Genomic DNA, 20,609 nt, shown 5'->3' with positions numbered 1-20,609 from the left:
ATCCCAAGGTCACATGACCCCAGGTCTTGTGACCCCTCCCAAGGTCACGTGACCCCCGATGTCACGTGACCCCTCCCTAGGTCATTTCAAGGTCACGTGACCCCCAAGGTGACCCTCAAAGGTCACCCCCCAAGGTCACGTCACCCCTCCCTAAATCACCCCGAGGTCATGTGACCCCCTCCCCCTGAGGTCAGGTGACCCCCCGGAGCATATTAAAGAATGAGGGGAGGAGGAGGAGGAGAGGTCTACCCTCCCCTCAGTACCCTTCCCTCGTCCTCCTCAAGAGCCGCGCTCCAATTCGGCATTACAGGGAGTTGTAAACGGCTTTCACTTTTTTTGGTTTTTTTTTTCCAACTCATGAGAAAAATTTTTAACACTGATTTGGTCAGGGCACAAAATAGGTAAGAAGTTCACCTGTGGGATGTTGCCACAAAGTAAAGCAACACGCAATACTATCTGCGTTACCACTGCCTTTGCCGCAATATTGTGGGAAAGGGGCAAGTTTTTGGCCACAAAATGCGTCGTAGGGCTGAGTTCCATGAGAAAAGCGACACATTGAGCTCAACCGACACAAAGGTGAAGGTCACAAGCAATCTAGCCCCGTAGGATCTGTAGAGCTCATATGACTTTGGCATCACATGACTCCACGACATCACGTGATATCATGTGATGTCACACTCACAGAGCGTGCACCCAGTTCATTGCAACACTTTCTGTGTATCTTTACCAGATTGGACACGCTTATTTTTAACTGTGATCAGTGCGGTAGTTCATCCGAGATATGAAGGATCTCTGTGGCTTCAGCAACGGGCGACGTCCCGGGCTTGCTTTGGTGAAGCACCCTCCGCGCCTTTTCAGACACGCCAACTCCGCCAAGAAGGAGGTGGTTCGCAGAGACGTGGAGTTTGCCGACCTGTGGCGGCAGCTGCGCTGTGCGGCGTACAGGCTGGTGGTCGCCGTGGTCTCGTGCACGCAGACGGAGTCCCAGTTCTACGACGTCTTTGTCTTCCAGGAGCGGCCGGAGAAGGTGAGGGACTGCGTCACTAAAAATGGTTTCTATGTCGGTCGTGGTTTCTTGGGGCGTCAATATGGTGCCTAAAATGCGTCTTGGACTGGTCTGTTTAGCATCCTATGCTGTCCGTGCTTCATGTACTGGCAACGGGAGACGTCATGTCGGATGTTGTGATCCGGTCAGTTGAGTAAGAGCAATGTACCTCGAAGCCCGCTCGCATGGATCAAGTTTCGTTCATGGAGAGGCTACCAGACAGTCTCAGCCTACAGCAGAGCATGCACCCTGCTGTGCTGTTCTGTTGCGGATTAAATAAACGCATTTATCCGGAGTATGTGAAATTACACCTAACCACTTCCATGATTTCACTGTCCGAAAGCAGATCACAGATGACGGCTTGTTTGTTGACATCAATGCATCCGATAGGCGAAGAATGTCCGGGGCTCGGCAATTCCTCAACCCAAGCTTCGTCAAGCGTGCGCGACACTCGGTTTCACGGTTGATCACTTCCATAACTACCGCAACTATGCGCTTGCTGCCATTATGAGAGCAGCCTGGCTTGGGTTGACTTGGCTTGACTTGGCCTGACCGCTTGGCGGCAAAAGAAAACTGGCTTGGTGGCTCGCTAAATTGGGCGCAACTCGAGACTTGCGGATCCGAAAATTGGAGGTGCGTCGATTGCGGGAGGGAAAGAAAAAGTCAAAATATTGATGCCCGTTGTGGGGGGTGCATTTATTATGCGAGTAAATATGGTATTGCGCATTGCATTTCTACTAGCTAACACCAAAGAGTCTGCGCAAATGAATTGTGGCACTTTCTTTCCTTAGTAAACCACGTCTTTTGTGGCCGCACTTCCTGTTCATTGTTTGCAATCTTGACCACGGTTCACATTATGGACATATTTTCTGGGGGGCGGAAGTGTCCGTATTAATAAAACGTGACTGTATCGAAATAAGAGTAATTGTGTGGTCGAGCTGGAGAATGATTGTGGTAGAGAACCCTTCAAACCTTGTCGCGTTTGTCTTTATTTTTTTTTTTTTTGTTCTCTAGTTTTGACGGTTGTCTACCATGACTGTATTGACTGCTACAAACTATTCGCTTCGTTTCTGAATTATTCGATTTGCTCTAAATTATTCCTACGAAAGAACTATTTGCCTTGTATTTGCTTTGAACTGAAAAATCGCTAATCCCACATCCCTGCAAAAAACGTAAAGAATCAATGAAAGAATCATGCAACTTGTACCTTCAGTGTCTTATCAAAAGGTTGCGTAATGATTTCATTTCAACCTTTTTGTCCTTTGTTTGTTTTGCAGATTTTCATCCATACGAGTGAAGGGGTAACAGAGTAGAAATGCGATCTAAATATGGCCAATTTCACTCGCCAGGTAAGCTTTGTCTATTGGTAAGCTCCTGTCGAGCCTACCGATAGACAAAGCCTATCAATATGCAAAAGATGAATACTGTCTGCTGCCAGTAATGAATGCCACCTTCTGGTTGCGTAGAGTTTTTGTGAGGTGTGAAGAAAAAGTTCGCCTTACCTCTTTGGAGACAGCCTATGTAATTGGCCTCTTGATGCCACCTGCAGTTTATCGAGGTTTCGTGATGCCCGACTTTCATTCCATATCTGTCGGTAAAGCATTTTTTTAATTTACAGGGAGAGTTTTTGTGGAACAACCTTGTCGACGAAAAGGCAGTCTACACATTCCCCCTGGAGCGTGAGGTGAGGAGTGTGCTTGGGATCGTTCGAGGGTGACCGGGAATTTTGTCCATGAGGAGTCAAAGAACAAGTGTAGCATAACGAAACTTGTTCTTAATTGTCCCGTGCCCAGAATGACACATTTGATGCATGCATAGCAGACCCAGCTGCGGCAAGCTGTGTCCGTAGCTGTGTAGCAGCGGTGCATAATCAAATTCTCGTGAAATATAAAACAGCTAAAATTTTGATGTCAAGCACATGGTGGAAAACGAGCAATGTCACGGAGTGTATGAATGATGTCAATAATTGTCTCAGATTTTCTGGGACTCTCCCTAGTTCTCATACAGTGTCCCGGCTTGTCCTAGTGTGGGCAGCATTATGTCCGGGATTGGCGAAATTAGGGCCCAGGTAGATATTTCATGCGACTCGTATATTTCTAACAGGTCAAAAAGCTCAAGAGCTACGTCGGCTTGGCAGGCTGACTGTGGGGAGCTTTAGTCATTAGCCGCTTTAGCATGCATGCCGGGGTAGGCCTGTTTGCGTGTTTGCCATTCCATGGCGATACTTGCCTGTCTTGCACTAGCACCGACAACGCTGCAGCCCCCCCAAGGGAGGGTGCCTGTCATCATCATTATCTTATCAACGCAACGCTAGCCCAACGCAGCCCGACTTCCTTTATTGGAGAGTTGGGAACCCTAGACGACAATTGAACTGCTCGTCACATTGTTCCCTTTCTGCGGTCTCGCTGCTCAGTTCTTTTCACGCCAAAGAGGAGCTGCCAAAACAATGGCTGCGTGGTGCCTGGACGCACACGGGGTATACATTAAAAAATGGGACATACACTTTAGTACTTGTCAAATTTTTTATATTCTCTGCAGGTATGAAAGTCCCGGTCAACCTTAAACAACTTTTGTTCCTTGAGCAGTGCACTGACTGAATCTTAATTCAGACACTAATTTTTTTGCTCATGAATCAGGTAAACATCCCCACCTGCGCTTTTCCTAGGTGCTGTTTCAAAAGAGCCGTCACGTGGTCGGGGTGACAGAGGGTCAAGTGCCTTCCCCGTCATTTTCCGGTCGCATGGCTGGGTCGCTCCGGGGCAGCAGCCTTGCTCAGGAGGCGAGTCAGTACAGCCTCTCCGCAAGTGGCCTGGTAAGTGAGGGCTTCAGACACCTCTACAAGAAGCACACCTTAGCCGCACTTGTGCTGATGCCATGTAAGACGCCAACAAACTTGGCGCTTTTACAGCAACTCGGTGCTTTGAGTGGTGAACTAGGTCGGGAGTTCTCGGACATCTCGAGGAACATCTATCCCTCACGAGAGCCGAGGAACCCGTCCCGGTTTCGACTTTAATGTAATAATGCAGTGCACAAGTTGTGCAGACCCCTTAAACGGTAATTCACATGTAGTAGTACTAAAAAGTATTTGGTGAATTTGTAACAGTGCGTGTGAACCTAGGAGGATGGAGCGTGACGGACGAATGAAGTGTGTGGCTGCTTGCAAGAAAAGGGAGAATGCTGAGACTGCATTTTCAGCCTGACACAAATGTCTACCGATAAATTGCCTCGGCTCGCTACACATAGCTGTGCATCAGTGGATTGCTGCTATCTTCTAAAACAGTACTGAAACTGGAAAAACGCTTTACTTAGGGGCACGAATGACTAAGAAAAGCTTGGGGAACTTTTGAGGGTATCCTAGGGAACCCCCCCTGGGAACCTAGTTTAAGAACCGATGAACTTTAAAAGTTGTTTGTGTAAATGTGTTAACGGGTGTCTTTAGGAAATTTTTGCGGTAGTGTTTTCAGTTTGTCCTCACCTAATAGCTTGTAATGTTACATGCTTTTGTTTTTTGTAGGAGCAAAAGCATGTAACATAAAATCTTGGAGAAATGCCAAGTGTCTATTTATTTGGTTGCTTTTGCGAACCTTTCAGTCTAGTTTGCTAAATCCTGTTAAGAGAGTCTTTGCTGCCTGCCTTGGGGTTTCGTCTGGTTCCGTAATGCAACTAGTTAAATTTGTACGAAGGTAACTGATTTCCTAACTTAATTACATTTTAGCTGCAGTGACTAATTTTAACTTGATTGCTTTTTAAGGGTCATGACCTGCGATGAATTGGAGCACTTGGAATTTTTGTAGAGGTCTCAAACTCGGGGTCTGTGCAGATTTGGAGAGTGTGCAATCCGGGCAAATCTTTTCGGCCCCTCATCAGTCAAGTTCGAGTTGCACTTTATTATTGTGTATTGTATTGTTTATTTTTTATTTTGGATAAAAAGTTTGAGGAGCGAGAGATATCTTCTGATGGGACCGTAACCCCTAGTTACAGCACTCAGCAGAAAAAAAATATTATTCAGGCTTGGTCATGCTGACAAGGACCAGGGAGGAGAGAATGTGTCCTGCACAAATCAGTCTGCACGTGGTTTTTGCTAGGAGATCATTTAAAGGGATGATCTGGCGAAGGTCTCCGTGCGCCTTTGTGTAGGCTTGCATGCTTTTGGCACCACAGCCTTCACAATAAGTGTGGTCGGCTGCCGATACACTTGGAATAATCCGGTTAGAATGCATGCATTTCGGTTAGGGCAATGTTGAACTTTGAGAAAAGTGATAATTAAAAAAAAAAAGCGATTTCGTTATAACGAGGGATTACTGTAATTCAGGGACACTTACTGCACTAAGAACAGTTAAAAGCCTTGAATGGCAAAAATGTGAAGGACTCACCATCCAGGCCAGAAATTACTTATAGTGGAATGCACAGTTAGTGAATCTTGTAAGACACACAATTGTTTGACTGAAATTGTACAACTTCCCTTCCGCAGGCTTTTTGGGACGTTGAGACGGTCGACTCGGATTCATCGAAAGGGACACAAGCACCTGCCAAGGAGGTCTGACCCTTTTTTTTATTTGTTTACCTCTGCAAATGCTACTGTCGGGAGTGTTCTCATATGGCGAGCTAGTTTGCTTTGTGTCCGAAGCGTACAGTGAGGGCACAGTGCCGAGCTCTGATTGGAGGATGTAGAGCAGACTCAAAGGCTCCATTTGGTGGGGAGGATTATATACCTTTACATCCGGGGACCGGTGGCGGGGGGTACGGCTATGCCCGTCCCACTGTGCGGTCGACTGCCACCAGCGAGGGCGGTCGCTGCGCCAGGTTTGCCAACGCCATGCCAACAACGATGATCCCGGTATCCAACGGCGTTCATTGGGAAACGGGGGCCCCCAACAAGACGCTGCGGTCAAGCGAGCTGTGGACGCAGAGTGCCCGCAGCACCCACCGACCTGAGAGCCAAAGTGGTATTGCGAGCGGAGTCACGCCGCTACCCGTCGTCGCAGAAGTTCGGCTCCCTGCACGTGGACGTCCCCTCTGACGAGGGGATGGCAACTGTCAGAGCCAAAGGAAACGCTAGCGTTGAGTTATCGCCGGTTGGATGAGCTCGTATGCTGCGACTCAACCTGTCATTCGGAGTCCAATCCAGGACTCCTCGACCGGACGATCGTTCACTCGGAGGAGATAACGCTTGACTGTCGAGCGCGATCGGTCGGGAGTTTCCCGAAAAATGGGAGACCCTCAGAGGAGTGCGAGAGGGTAGGCCAGCATGGTGCGTACTCTCCTGACACGATACAGAATGAACCGGCTCGAAGCCGGACGACTCCGGCCGGAACGTCCGCGATTTACTCCTTGGGGTGGGGAAACTAGTGGCTCCCACAAATGCGACATTGTCTGCTAGTCGTAGCAATGACTGTCTCACTTTTTCTGCGGCTGTCGGAAACCTACCGGTTCTTTACGAACGAGGACTCGGCCTTCGAGAAAAGGAAAAGGAAATACTTTGAAGCGAACGTTCCTTTTGTTGTTTGGTCACAGCCACTACAAGGACTGAAGAATTCGCGTTGGAGATGTTGTATACTGGAGAGAATGCCGTTTGCCAGACGGAGCTTTGTTGCGATTGCTTCCTCACCTTTTGTCTCCTCTCCCGTGTGCAGAGACATGCCCATTGAGACAGGGGAGCAAGAGGGTGACAGAGGCTGCTATGCGCTGAGAAAGTGAGGGAGAGGAGGACACGAGAGGGGACTTTGGAATGCCAAACCCTCGTTGAAAGGATGAGTGGCTGGACCTAAAGCTAGCAGCCTTTGTCTCCACTGCACTCGTCGAATGCGTTAGAGCGCGATACGCTGGCATCTGACGTTTGGCTTTCACATTTGAACACGTTCGACGAGTGCAGTTGGAGACAAAGGCCGCTAGTTTACGTCTATCCACTAATCATTCGAATCGGAGCTGGGCGTTCTGCCGTCCCCTCTCGTCTCCTCGTCTCCCTCACTTTCTCGGCCATGACAGTAAGAACTCCGAAAGAAACCTGCAACCTTTCAGATTGGCTGCTGCACTCTCTGTGTAATGTCGTCATTCGGAGAAGAGTATGTCTCCGTGTTGTGTCCAATTCACACATAACCTGTTCCTTGTGCATCTGACTACCTTTGCATCTCAACTTGACGGGAGTCACAAAACCAAAAGCAACTATCTGATGGGCAGCCTTGACAAACCAACCTTCTCGTTTTCCTTCTTTTTTTTTATTGGAACAATTTGCAGTGTTCGAGCATTATAGCAGCTACAGTCGAATGATAATAGTAGTAAAAGAGAATTCATTCGTGAAACATAAACGGGTAATAAATGAGTGAAGGCTGGGTATGCACAAAAATCAAATGAAAAATCCGCAGCTTTTTGCCACACTGTGCAAAGGATCATAGCGATACCTGCTATTGTGCATAGTGTCCCTGCCTAAGACTCAGTGGCGTCACTAGATGGTGGCGGGGGGGGGGGGGGGGGGGGGGGGCACTTCTGGTGCAGCGCTCGAGGGGGTGCGGCTGGGTAGTGAAAGGGAGGGGGGGGGGGGGGCGCATCCCGTGTTGCTCCTGCTGTGACCCCCAGCAACACCTGATGGGGACGCATTTAGGACGACCTCTACTATGTTATCAAGGTCGTCACATCCTTTGAAGAGGGTGCGAATGGGTAGGAGCGTGTACAGCCGCTCCACATACACACAGCGCAATGGAGTGCAAGCACAGTGAGCTAAAATGGTCTACTGCACATACCTGCTGCACATTAGGAGGCCAGATGCCAGATAGACAGAAATCTGCGATGAGTAGCTTAATAATGCTATCGCATTAATATTAAAGATGTTGAATTCCTTTTTGACATTTCCCCTAATGAGGACGTTTTTGTGCTCGTAAGTGTGATTATCTCAGGGTGTGCATTTGGTTGCAGCCCGTGTCTCGGCTGAAGGTGATGGACCTGGAAGACGATGCGCTCAACGGCCACGAGTGCATGGCCTCCGTCTGCGCCGTCCTGTGCCGCATGGCCGATCTCGGGATCATCCCCCAGACGGCCGACGAGGTAGCCGGGCTTCTGCGTCGGGGCTTCATTGGGTTGAAAGTTACGCCGTGTCCTGTTTTCCTCTTCTGTCCTCTCAACATTTTATTTTGCACCGTGTGGAAAAGATTAAAAACAAACTAGCGCATCCGTACTAAAAAAAAAAAAAAAAATATTGAGAAAAAAATTTTTTTTTTTTTTTTATTTCTTAATAGCAGACAACATATATTTCAGGTGTTAAACTCGAAAGCTGCACATTTGTTTAGCTAATTTTGACTATGGAGAGCATGCGAGTTACGTTAAATGGATAAATGGAAAGTAATGCAATGGACAAGGCTGTCCTGTCTTTTTGGTTGCTTTCAATCCATCCTTGCTCTTATTTAGTATAATAATGTCAGTTAAGCAATGTCGATTATGAACTAAAAGCGTATTGAAGTCAGGTGTATCTTATGCACCTCCTGTATTTGAATGCTGTTTCCGAGTGGACAGGTTAAGTGAGCCCACTTCGTGGAACTTTGGAAAACTGTGGTTTTCTTTTATATTTTTAATGCAGAATTGCATTCTTACTGAAGCTGGTTTAGCCTCGAAAAGGGAAGCGTGCCTCGGTGGAAGGGTCTGCGGGCTGCCAAACTCGTGCACAGTGAGCTCGGTTGGCCACACAACGCAACTGTGAAAGAAAATGAGGCAGGAAAGAGGACTCCGAGACGCTTTGAGAAGACTTTGCCGGGGCTAAAACAAGAAAATAAATGAAAAATGGAGGACATGACGATGCTAGACACGTCGTTGCATGCCTGGAACTTGGCATTTGCTGCGTTCTTCATCAAAATACAAGCGCAAATATTTTTTACTAGATAACAGAAAGTATAAAACAGAGAGAGGACGAAACACAGACGAGTACATTCTCTCTCTGTTTTATACTTTCTGTTATCTAGTACATCGTACCAACACGCTCGTTAGGAATATAAAATATTTTTTGTATGTGAATATTTATTTTTTAACTACTAGTTGATTCAAATGAAAGGTGTAGCTCAAAATTGTTTAAATGGTTCTACTCCCCAGTTGCTCTTTCTTCATGCTTGCAATCTGTTTAGGGGATTCAGAACATTTTGCTTTGGTGCATGCGTAAGACAGATAGAAAAGGCCGAAAAATTTGGCGAGGCATCGTAGCATTCAGGGTATCTCACCGGTAGTGAGGAAACCCTCAGTTCGAATCCCAGCTCTGCCAAAGTTTGTCTTTTGGCGGCTCTCAAACCTTCATTGCCACTTCATGATTAGGGATCATCTGCATATTTCGACTGTGATAACTGTGCAGGTAGATCTGAAGTTGAAAAATGGAGCTGATTGAGTGGAATTTCTTCCGTGTTGTCAGAAGGGAGTCAAGACTTTAACATCCGAGGAATTATTTTGCAGGATGTTAATGCTTCTTGTACGCTTTTAACAGGAAGTCAACATTGGACCAGCCCCCAAGTGGCTGACCTTTCTGACCAATGCCATCGTAGGGAACCACACGACACGGAACGCTCTTTGCTTCATCTGTCGTGTCGTCGTCAACTCGGCGGAGGTAGATTTTTGAACATTAAGACATTTTATTTTGCTACATACTTTGACATTTCAGACATGTTGGTGTGCTGTCCTCGAAACGTTTTTCAGTAAAAATTGTCTTTGTGCTTCCCAGAAGGTGACTGAAATGTTTTGGTAATTTTAGAATGCCCCAATTCACCTACAGATACACTGGGAGGTTTGCAACTGAGTTAAGGTTGGTTCATATACTTGCGTCGAGCCCAACATTGTGCAACTGCAACGGCTTGCAACGGGCTAAAAACCAGTTTTATTGGAGCTGATGCAGCTGTTGCCGCAGCAACTTGTACGTCGCTAGCCGTTGCAGTTGCACTCAGTCAGACTTAATGCAAGCGTGTGAATCAACCTTGGACTGTATTACTTTGTGTCAATCGATATAAATCAATAAATTCTAACTAAGTCAGTCAATTTGGTGTCTAAAAATCATTGTTTTTTTTCAATCGGCCAATGGACTGGTTAAATTAAATGACTGATTTAATTAAACCAGCAATTGGGCAGTGAATTGGTTCAGTCGACAGACAACCCATTAATGATTGACTGATTGTTGGGTTGTAATTCATTGATTTTTTTAACTGGTGGATAGAGCCAGTTATAAATCAACAATTGTTAATTATTTATAAACTGAATCGATGCAATAAATTATTAAATTTATTTAATGATTGTTGCTTCAATTATTTGACTGAGCCAGTTCATTGAATGACTGCTGATTTAATTGATGCTGAGTAGTGAGTGCACATCAGTGGTGTGCGCATTGGCATCGTCATCTCTGAGTCGTAAGTTGTCGCTGCTCTCTCTTTTAAGGTGCTCAGGGTGCACTCACGCCACCTTGTGCCAGCTTTGCTGAATGTCCTCGCTGGGGACAAACTGGGCTCTGAGCTGGACGCCTTTGTCATCGACGTTGCCGTGACTGTCCTCATGTGGGCGTCTGACTGGAGTCTTGAGGTGGGACTAATCAGTGATTGATTGATGTGCACATGAATAATTGGTTCAGTGATTGGTTGCTTGATTAATTACCGTATAATCGCGTGTAAGGGCCGCACCCCCGTATTTAAGACAAAATGTTGCAAAAAAAAAAAATTATTCGTGTATGCGCCGCACCCCCTTGTTTTTGAGGCGCGCCGACTGTAGTGGATGAAAGTTTCTATGAATATATATCGCTAGGTGGCGCCAGCCACCGCCCGAGCACGTAGCGGCACATCTCTGCATCGCCGATATTTGCTCTCCACTCATCCGTATCACCGTATGGCACAATGGCTGTTGACCTCGATCGTGGTCAACCGCACTATCGGGATGCGTCATGTTGCGGCTGGAAGACATTGAGAAAAGATAAAGAACATGTCAGCTTCTGTGGCAAGCGGGAGGAATGGGGATTCAGCGGGCTCGGCTCGCGCGTGCACTCAGGTTTTTGAACGCCACTGTATGCTCTGGGGCGGTTTTCTTTTGTTCTTCGATTCGTGTTAAAGCGTCGTGATTTGTTTGCCTTTTCGCGCAATCAGAGCTATGGGCAAGTACCACTTCAACAGTCATGCAGGATTCAAGTCGAAAGTTGTTGCGCATGCTATCAAGTACAAAAAAAGAAAAAAGATACGTATTGCGCAGTATGTAAACTAATGGCGAATTCCACTGGGCGTTTTGGAGCGCGCCGGGATTAGTTGACCAGATCCGGACTGGAGCACACGATCCGAACGGGGTCGCGCCGCCTACGGATCTCCAGTGGAACATGACCACTGCTCCGGGATCGGCAGATGCCTTCCCGTCATTCACCTGCTCGGGAATCCCCTTTCCACGGCCGCCGCGGTAGTTTCAAAGGCGTTTTCGCAATCGCAGCGCTAAAACGTGTTCGACGCACGAGCGGCAGGAATGGCTCGGGCGCTTCTAGCAAAGATTGCCGGAATGCCCGTAGCGCAGCAAATACCTTCTCTTCTCCTTCCTGGAAAACGTACCGGCTGTCGAGCCAAGTGGTAAGCAAGCGGCCATTACGAATTCTTCTAAGGCAAGATGGGCGAGGTCAGGCGAGATGCCCGCAAGAAAGGAAGTCACGTGTGTGCGCCGAGGGCTGGCCCGGGTAACTTCCGGTTGAATCCGCCGAAATCGTCGGAGCGACTTTTCTCGGATCCAGATTGAGATCCGGGCTGGAGCTAATCCAAAACGACCAGTGGAACACGTCCGTCTCGATCCCGATCGCCCAGTGAAATAGGCTCGCTCCAGAAAAGTCGATCCCGGCGCGCTCCAAAACGACCAGTGGACTTCGCCATAAGTGTTCACCTTATTGAACAGGAAAATTAACCCTTAAGATTTAAAAAGATACCAGAAGTTAGGCTGTTAAAAGCAATCTTTGCCTGTCTTTTACAATGATTTAGATGCCCAAGCTGGAAATACTCTATTTCCAGCTTCTTTTTTGTGTTCTCCTTGGCAGAGTATACAGGCACTTTATTATGCCGCCTGTAAACCTACTAAAAAAAAAAATAGGATTCTCCAATCAAAGCATTTTGTCTTGACGTAATGTTTCATTCGCTTATGTCAAGTGCACCTCAAAAGTTTTGGCATTACCTAGGTTGCACCTACGAGAAAGGAACGTTGGCGTCCTGCAATCACCCCCAATGAATTTAGCACTCTTTTTAACCCGTATTTATGAAAGACGGCCATGTACTTCCCAAAGTTTGAAGACATTTCTCCTGGGACCGAAAACATGATACAGCAGCATTTTTAATTTGCTTAATCACGTTGATCCCGAAAAGAGCCATGGGCCTGATTTGTTTCATGAATTTTTGAAGCGCAGAGTGCACTTCCAAATATCTGTACATAATATTTACGGCTTTTCTTCGTTATGAAGTTCTACCTTCACAATGGAAGTCGGGAAATATAATTCCGAGACTCAAATCTGGTAATCGCAATAACCCAGCAAATTATGGACCAGTTTCATTGACTAGTACTAGCTGCAAACTTCTCAAACACATAATCTTCAAACATATAATGATCTCAAAATGAATAATATTCTAATCACATGCCATCATGGTTTTAGGAAATCCCCATGAACAGTCACATAGCTAACAGAGGTATACTCCGTTTCACCTTCAGTCTGAGCGCAGCGGACGCTAGAAGTAATCCCAGCCAATCTAGCGTGGAGAGAGTGTCATGTGACCTTAAGCTCCCTGTGTCCCTCTGCCCAACTGGCAGGTCACGCGATTTTCTCCCGGCGCTGGATCGGCTGGGATGGCCTGTGGCTTCCACTGCGCTCAGACTGAAGGTGGAACGGAGTGTAGTGAATTCTTTAGTGAGCTCAATAAATAATAGGCAACAAACAGATGTAGTTTTCGTAGGCTTCTCCAAAGCTTTTGATCACGTCTTGCATCCCAAACCCAAGCTTTCTTCAATTTTCGAAAAGAACAATTATTGAATTGGTTTACTGCCTCTTTATGTAATTGATCCCAATATGGCCAAATCAATAGCGAGACATCCGCACATCTTCCCGTCATGTCAGGTGTACCCCAAGGATCGGTGCTTGGGCCACTTTTATCTTATTTTCGACGATATTTCCAGAGACATTAAGCTTCCAATAAAACTTTTTGCAGATGATTGCGTCATTTACTCTTGAGATAACAACCCAACAGGATCAGTTAAACCTTAACAGTGCCCTACAGAAGATACAGTAATGGACAAGCAATTGGCAGATGCAAATAAATTATGAAAAAACTGTAGCAATGTCAATAGCCTGGAAAAACAATCCAATGAAATTTAACTACCGTAAAATTCCGAGCAAGCGCCCCCCTCGCACGGAAGTCAAAATTACCTGCAAAAGGGGGTAGCGGGGCGGGGAGGGGGGGGGGCGCCGCTATCCCGGAATGGCACCAAAATTCAAGATGGCGACAACAAAATTTTTTTGCCAGAAAAAGATGCACACGGGTTTAATATTTGATTTATCTCGGAGAACGTAGACTTTATTAGGCCAAAGATTTGTCACTGCTATGTTAATCGCTTTCGAAACCACCAAAAGACTTTTCAGAGTCGGTCGCAAGAAAAAGTTTGCAGCATTCCGCAATGTTTCTTAACTGCATGCCGTTGTCTATTTTGACAGCCTCTTCAGAAAGGAGCCGGTTGCTAATGGCTCATTCTGCTTTTCTTTTTGCGCTCCAGGTATTCAAAGCGCGCGTCGTCCACGTATTCGCTGAACACTGGCGCGCCGTTATTTAGCTTTCGTTGAAGTTTGGCTTTCCCGTAGTTTGGCTGTAGCAAATTGTCAAAATTCTTGTCCCATTCCCGTATCCAGCTGAGCTTGATGTGTGGAGATGTCTGGTGTACATTTTTCCCGTTTTCACAATGCCACTAGACTACCTCGATTTTTTTTGCCACTGTGTAAGAATGCATGGCCGACCTGATACCCCCAAAACAAAGCAACAATGGCGCGTGGCGACCGGGCTGATCGGGCTGCAAAGTAGGATTGGATTGGATTCTTGGACTGAACTTCGCAGGCCAGTGTTGCCTGGGCGCGGTTCAGTCCAAGAATCCAATCGGAACGGCGCGAAAATGTGAAATTGGCAGGTGAAGTTGGGGGGGGGGGGGGGGGGGGGGGGGGGAAGGGAAGGGAAGGGAAGGGAAGGGGAAGGGGAAGGGAAGGGGAAGGGGGCTCTTGTTTGGGTGGGGGCGCTTGCTCGGAACTTATTTTCTGGACTATAAGTCGCACTTCCGTATATTGAGCCGTTTCTGCGGAAAAGCTGGTATATACGTCGCACCTCTGTATAAGACGCACCTCTTTGCACGATTCACGCTATGAGTTTTTTCGTTTGATGCGCATTGGTATAGCAAAATCGGAGTTTCGCACAATCGGCTAGATCGAACGAACCATTTGACACGCAACTTTGACATTTTGACTCGCGAGAAATGCGCACGACACTGTCTGGCGAGGGCACTGGAGTGTTTTGCAGCAAAAGGACGTAAAAGGCGCAAAATGAGAAGGTAGTCGGCTTTATTCGAGGGTACACATGCCGAGCGAATGAAAGCTTAATGTACGAGACACTCGTGAACCAAGCTTTCGACCACTAGGCCTAGACTAGGCCCAGTCACGGAGACGGCGCATGCGTCAACACACAGACGGATAGATCACCCTTAAGGGGACACTACCCAGAAAAAACAATTTCTGCAAAAAAAGATGATTTTGAAAAATGTCATATTTACATCCACCACCATCTAGAGAGTATTCCCAGAAAGTTTTATTAGTGTACACTGCATAACTTCTTAAAAATTATTTTCTGTCCTCTGATGCTAAAAAAATGGTAGAGGCTGGAGCACTTTGATCGCATTTTTCTCCATTCCACTTTTTGGTATAAATTTCACCTTAGGAAAACTATCGTTTTGTTATTACAGAACTTGGATTCATTTTCACGAGTTTTTTCTGGGATGAAATTTTAAAGAGAAGATAGCTTTGAGCTTTTATTTTTTATTTTTGTCATTTTTCGTGCTCAAGAATTAAAAGTCTTGACAAAGGAGGGAAATCTAAAGAAGAGTATTTGTGTTTGTGTGTTTTTTTGTCATGAAAGATGGCATAATATAGAAATATAGCTCCATAGCTATCCGCTCTGAACTATCCTAAAGCAATATAACGCATGAAAACAACAAATTTATAAGTAATTTCAAAACGATAGTTTTCCTATGCAGACTCGCCCACTTTCATCTCTAAACATTTGCTATTTCTTTTTGTGCTTCACCCAGGTTAACAAAATTTGGCACAAATGTTCTCAACATGAACAGAAACAAGCCCTGTAAATGTCATTTAAATCAGACATGTGGTTCAAACATTCACTTTTTTGGGTAGTGTGTCCCCCCTTGACTTCTCTCGGTACTGCTAGAAGATTCTGCTAGCCTCAATCCTTCCGTTTACATGCAGCAACACGGCTGGAGCATGGCAGATCAAAACTGCTCATCAAACGGAAACTAAGAACGAAGCGAGAAAATTTTAGGCAATACATGTAACCAGCCCACTTACGTTTCAGTGTTACTGCACTGAAGCAAAAGAATATGGAATTATGGCTGAATTAAACGACGTCGATAACATCCCGTAAATGCTTTATTCTCTTTGTCTTGCCTATCCACATTGAGCCACTTTGGGGAAACTGTAAATTTCTCAATTTCCAAGTCAGTTATAAAAAGTGTAGAAGAGTGTGGCGACAGCAGTGCCTCCTTGAAGGGCAGCATCACCTGTGGCTACATACTTACAGTGCTCTACAAAAGATGGCGCAGCGCATAAAAAAATTGCTTCGCACCGTGAATTAAAAAAAAATTTATAAGTCGCATTGTTGTATAAGTTGCACTAAGAAAAATGTTTGAGAGGAAGCACGACTTATACACCGGAAAATACTACTCTGTAAACAGAAAAGACATACAAACTGTAGACCATTATAAATATCTTGGCATTTCCTTTAACAAAAAATTGACTTGGCATCAGCATATTGACAACATTGCGAACAAGGTTCACAATGTATGCTTCTTACTCTTGGACACACACTTAAATTTGCAGACACTCAAAAAAAAGGTATAGCATATAAAACACTAATTAGACCTATGCTGAAATATGCTAGTACTCTTTGGTCTTCCCACATGGCAGATGAATTTTAAGCAAATTGGAAACTAAGAGGTCAAGCAAAGTGTCAGTGTCCCTTTAAAGGAACACTGACAGGGTATTTATGCTCGCCAAGGATTTTATTTGTACATGACGTATGAGAGCCCAACTACCCAGAACGAAATTTGCGGCTCGAAATTCGTTTTCTTTCCACCCGAAAACCGCCGATCGAGAACTCACCGTTTTGAGCCGCGCTCACCCTCTTCTCCGCAGTCACGTGCCGTTTTCTATGGTCTAGACACAACCACCAAGGATAATCAAAGTCGGGGGTCATCGAAGGCACACAATCAATACTAAAAACAAGCTAAAAATATTACGCCCATTTTTTGTGGCTTATAAAAAGTTGCAAGTATGTTGATTGAAAGAAAAAAAAAAGTTTCGCAGCCACGTGACTTCTGGTAACTTTCTCCTCTGTATTTCTGCTTCCTGCCCAGTCCAGTTACGGTTTTGGTTTCGAAAGGTTGCGTTTTTTTACTTTATTAAAAATATACATGATGCTGTAGCAAAATATTGATTAGGTAGTCTTCCGACACCAAAATAGATCGCCTGGGAAAAAATTAAAAATACAATTTTTGAGGGGTGTCAGTGCCCCTTTGACACCTTTGGAAACCAGATTTTTATGTCGCACTTGATTAAACCAGCCAACATTTTAAACATTAGGAACTAGGGTAATTATAAGGAGTGATAGAGTGCAGGCGAACTGGTAATTAATCAACATTTTGTAGATTCTGAGGGGGAACAGTAAAAAAACGAATGAGCACAACAAAATCTCAATTATCAAGATTTTGTTGTGTTTGTCCGTTTTTTTTTGTTCCCCATCTCAGGGTAATAATAAGCAGATTCAAATACTTGTATTCCTTTCTTCATGGCAAATTTAACTTTAATGTTGATAATTATATCACATTCTCTTCCGGATCGTTCAGAATCAATCATACCAAATTTATCCAGCAGTGCAGATTTAAAACACAATTTTTCAGATGTATTTTTTTTTTCGGCCAATGCAAGAATGGAATTTGTTAAATAATGAAGTGGCAACACTTTTTTGAACTGAGAAATTTACTGATGCTATTGCTGGCATTCTTAATTAGAGTACTTTTGTGTGCATGTTCCTTTTTCTACCCATCTTGAATTAACCTGAGACTAGGGTAGAGAAAAAACATTGAAACATAGAAGGGACAGAAGATAGACAGGACGACGTCTCAAACTCAGCTAACTCATTTATTTAGTCCACCTCCTTATATAGTCTCAATCTCCTCAAGGTCATCTCCACCAACACAAAAGGACAAAGTTATACAGATCAACTTCATTCTTTTGTGTTGGTGGAGATGACCTTGAGGAGATTGAGACTATATAAGGAGGTGGACAAAATAAATGAAGTTAGCTGAGTTTGAGACGTCGCCCTGTCTATTTTCTGTCCCTTCTACGTTTTGATGTTTCTTCTCTACCCCAGTCTCGGGTTATTTCAACATGGTTAATATTCACCAGCTCGCCTGCACCCTCACGATTTTTTTCTTCTTCTGTATATTTAGTTAGACAGCTCCTTTGTGCGTGTCCTTTTTTGTGTACATTTTTAGCAATTTACGTCACTCCTGCTATGGCTCTTAATGGAGAGCTGCAGAATTCCTAAATAAAATAAAAATAAAAAAGTGCTCCTTTATAGTTGTTTGAATGGTAGCTTCAAGGGCGACTTTGTCGATTATTCTTAGGTGCCGTAATAGAGTTTGAAGCTGGGCTAGTCAGTGCATATTGGTAGCAGGAGAAAGCAGCATAAAAAGGACGTAGGACAAGAACACAAATACAAACATAGTGCTGACTCACAACTTCGTTTTCTTTTTCTTTTTTAAAGAACCCCTGAAAATAAAATAAAATGTTTTTAGGGGCGAAGTTTCTTAGGGTCTAGCCTTGTCCATCCGGCGTCCGTGCTCACATCGATCTTGCTGGCCCTCGCGCTCGTGAACTCACATGCTCACGTGCTTGTGTAGGAAAAAAAAAAAGAAAAAAAAAGAAGTGTTTGCGCAGTCAACAGGATTTGAACCTGTGCGGAGAGACCCCAATAGATTTCTAGTCCATCGCCTTAATCACTCGGCCACGACTGTGGGACGAGTAGGGGGCTCTGAGATGTGGTAGTAACTCAAGAGCCGGGGATGTCATGGATGAAGCGTTGCACGTAGCCACTCAATGCCTATACAGGAGAGGGTGCTGCGGTCAAATGCGTATATAATCGTGTTAATCTTTGCATTCATTGGCCCAATGTCTATACAGGAGATGACGCTGCGGTCAAATGCTCAAATGCGTACATAACCACGTTCCATACCACACATTCTCTTTCTGACATGGATGAAAACTAACAAAAATCTCGGCATGCTGCGGCTCAGCGTCTATGCACCACCAGAGCTCCTCCCCAATCAACATCATTCACCATGTGGAGATGCGGTCAATTTTTCTAACAGTCTGGGGGTTGGGACACGCGTGTCCCAACCCCCAGACTGTTACCATTTCTCGACACGTGTGTCCCAACCAGATTGTTTTAACATATTTTTTTACTTTTCAGGGGTCCTTTAAGTTATTAAGGCAATCAAGTTAAAAAAGATAAAGACCCATTCACAGCAGTACACTTCTTCAATCAGCCATTCGAAAAAAAAAAAAAATAGAACATATATGATAAAAACAGTGTCACAGAATATCTAGCAAATTAAAAAATTGTAGGAACTAAACCCCAACTTTCACACATAAGTTCCCATTCTAGGAATAAATTCAAGCTGTTCATTACTCATCGTAACTGACTCTGCACTAACGCAAACATCAAGACCGTGTAGACAAATGTAATATGCCTCATGAATTTGCCCAGTAAATTTTTTTGGAGTGTTTTGCCAATATTTCAGTGTGCATCATCAGATACCACATCTCTTGAAATGAGCTGCCAAGTGACCCGATGGTGTAGACTTCAAAGACTGAGAGTGTTTCCTAGCTTGAACTTCTGTGCACCGCCCTGTCTGTTCTACATTACTGCAAGAAAATGGGATTTGCGACGTATTTGGAACAATGTGTTTGGTTTCACACTCTACGCAATTACTTCTTGCTTTCTCAATCGCAGCGTACAATCGGGACAACTTGGAAGGGGCCGAGAACATTACAGGAAGCTTACATTTATCCGCCGCCTTCTTATAATCCTATGGGAAAGGTTGTGAAGATAAGGCATTCACTGGTCGCAATGTAGGTTTCCACCTAGCGTTGTCAGACGTACCAAACGTTTGTCTGAAGGCAGTGAAAAGTGATTCTGCTACCCATATACAGGGTGTCACAAATGAAAATTTACACCGTGTTTTTTACCGCAAAAATAAACTAGGCGTCGCCGAACGCTCATTCTCCGCCCAAAGGGAGAACTAGAGGTCACAACCAGATGCCAAAGTTTCAGCCCGATCCGATAAGTTAATCAAAAGTTATAAGTGATTTTCTGAAAATTTCAATGGGAAAATGGCGGCCGACGGAGTTCTCAAACACATGGGGTTCTATGGCACCAGAAACCGAAAACTGGCAAAAATGGGCTCCATTTTCCCATTGAAAATTTCAGAAAATCACTTATAACTTTTGATTGAGTTATATCGGACGGGCCTGAAACTTTGGCATATGGTTGTGACCTCTAGCTCTACCTTTGGGCGGAGAATGAGCGTTTGGCGACGCCTAGTTTATTTTTGTGGTGAAAAAGACCGTGTAAATTTTCTTTTGTGACACCCTGTACTTTAGTTTCGGTGCTAGTTCACCACATTTAAGCCTTTAGCTTTCTCAGTTTACTTTTTTCTGGTGGTCTGTCAGTCACGACAATATTGGTGACTGGGAAGAAACGGGCGGAGTGTCCCTGTGTTTGGACTGCAGGACCGAAAGACCGTGGGCAACGACAGAGACCTGCAGGGCTTCTCGGAGCTGTTGGCACAGCGCTGTGGCCACGAGCGAAGGGAGGTGCTCAAGAACAACCTGGAGCTACTCAGGGCCTGGGTGGAGATGTGGAGGGAGCGCCTACGCTTCCCCGCAGAGTGAGTCTGCACAAAGCATCGGAGAACCAATATCGCTCGTCACATCGTGGTTAGTGAGTCGTCGACCCAGGCAGCAAACGCACTCGACTAGGGGAGTCAGCAGAGCGGCAGACGTGTTTGCGTCGTTGCCTGCTGTGGTCGCCAACGACGGGAGTAGGGCGTCTCTTTTGGATTGCCCCGGTACGTGTTCGTTGCCCTCTGCCGTGCATCGGCTGCGCCTGCATGCTCGCGACACGCCCTTGTCAAAGCTAGGAAAGCCGGACAACTTGGGCTTGGACGCTGCTCTTTGAAAAAAAGAATACTGAAGAAATCGCAGTTTTAAACTTAT

General features: G+C 45.3%; 1 protein-coding gene across 1 annotated transcript in view; it reads left to right on the top strand.

Moving 5' to 3' along the window:
• The window catches only part of LOC8026835 (DNA-dependent protein kinase catalytic subunit), a 374,591-nt gene that overhangs the window by 167,631 nt on the left and 186,351 nt on the right, over positions 1 to 20,609 (top strand). The window contains exons 46-53 of the mRNA XM_029967180.4: positions 859 to 1,027; positions 2,664 to 2,729; positions 3,711 to 3,857; positions 5,517 to 5,582; positions 7,955 to 8,083; positions 9,501 to 9,620; positions 10,439 to 10,579; positions 20,124 to 20,281. Of these exons, the coding sequence (XP_029823040.2) occupies positions 859 to 1,027; positions 2,664 to 2,729; positions 3,711 to 3,857; positions 5,517 to 5,582; positions 7,955 to 8,083; positions 9,501 to 9,620; positions 10,439 to 10,579; positions 20,124 to 20,281 (996 nt within the window). The remainder of the gene's footprint in view (positions 1 to 858; positions 1,028 to 2,663; positions 2,730 to 3,710; positions 3,858 to 5,516; positions 5,583 to 7,954; positions 8,084 to 9,500; positions 9,621 to 10,438; positions 10,580 to 20,123; positions 20,282 to 20,609) is intronic.

This window comes from Ixodes scapularis, unplaced genomic scaffold (genome assembly GCF_016920785.2).
Source record: "Ixodes scapularis isolate PalLabHiFi unplaced genomic scaffold, ASM1692078v2 PGA_scaffold6__148_contigs__length_123643588, whole genome shotgun sequence".
Taxonomy (NCBI): domain Eukaryota; kingdom Metazoa; phylum Arthropoda; class Arachnida; order Ixodida; family Ixodidae; genus Ixodes; species Ixodes scapularis.
This window is presented reverse-complemented; position numbering and strand designations above follow the sequence as displayed.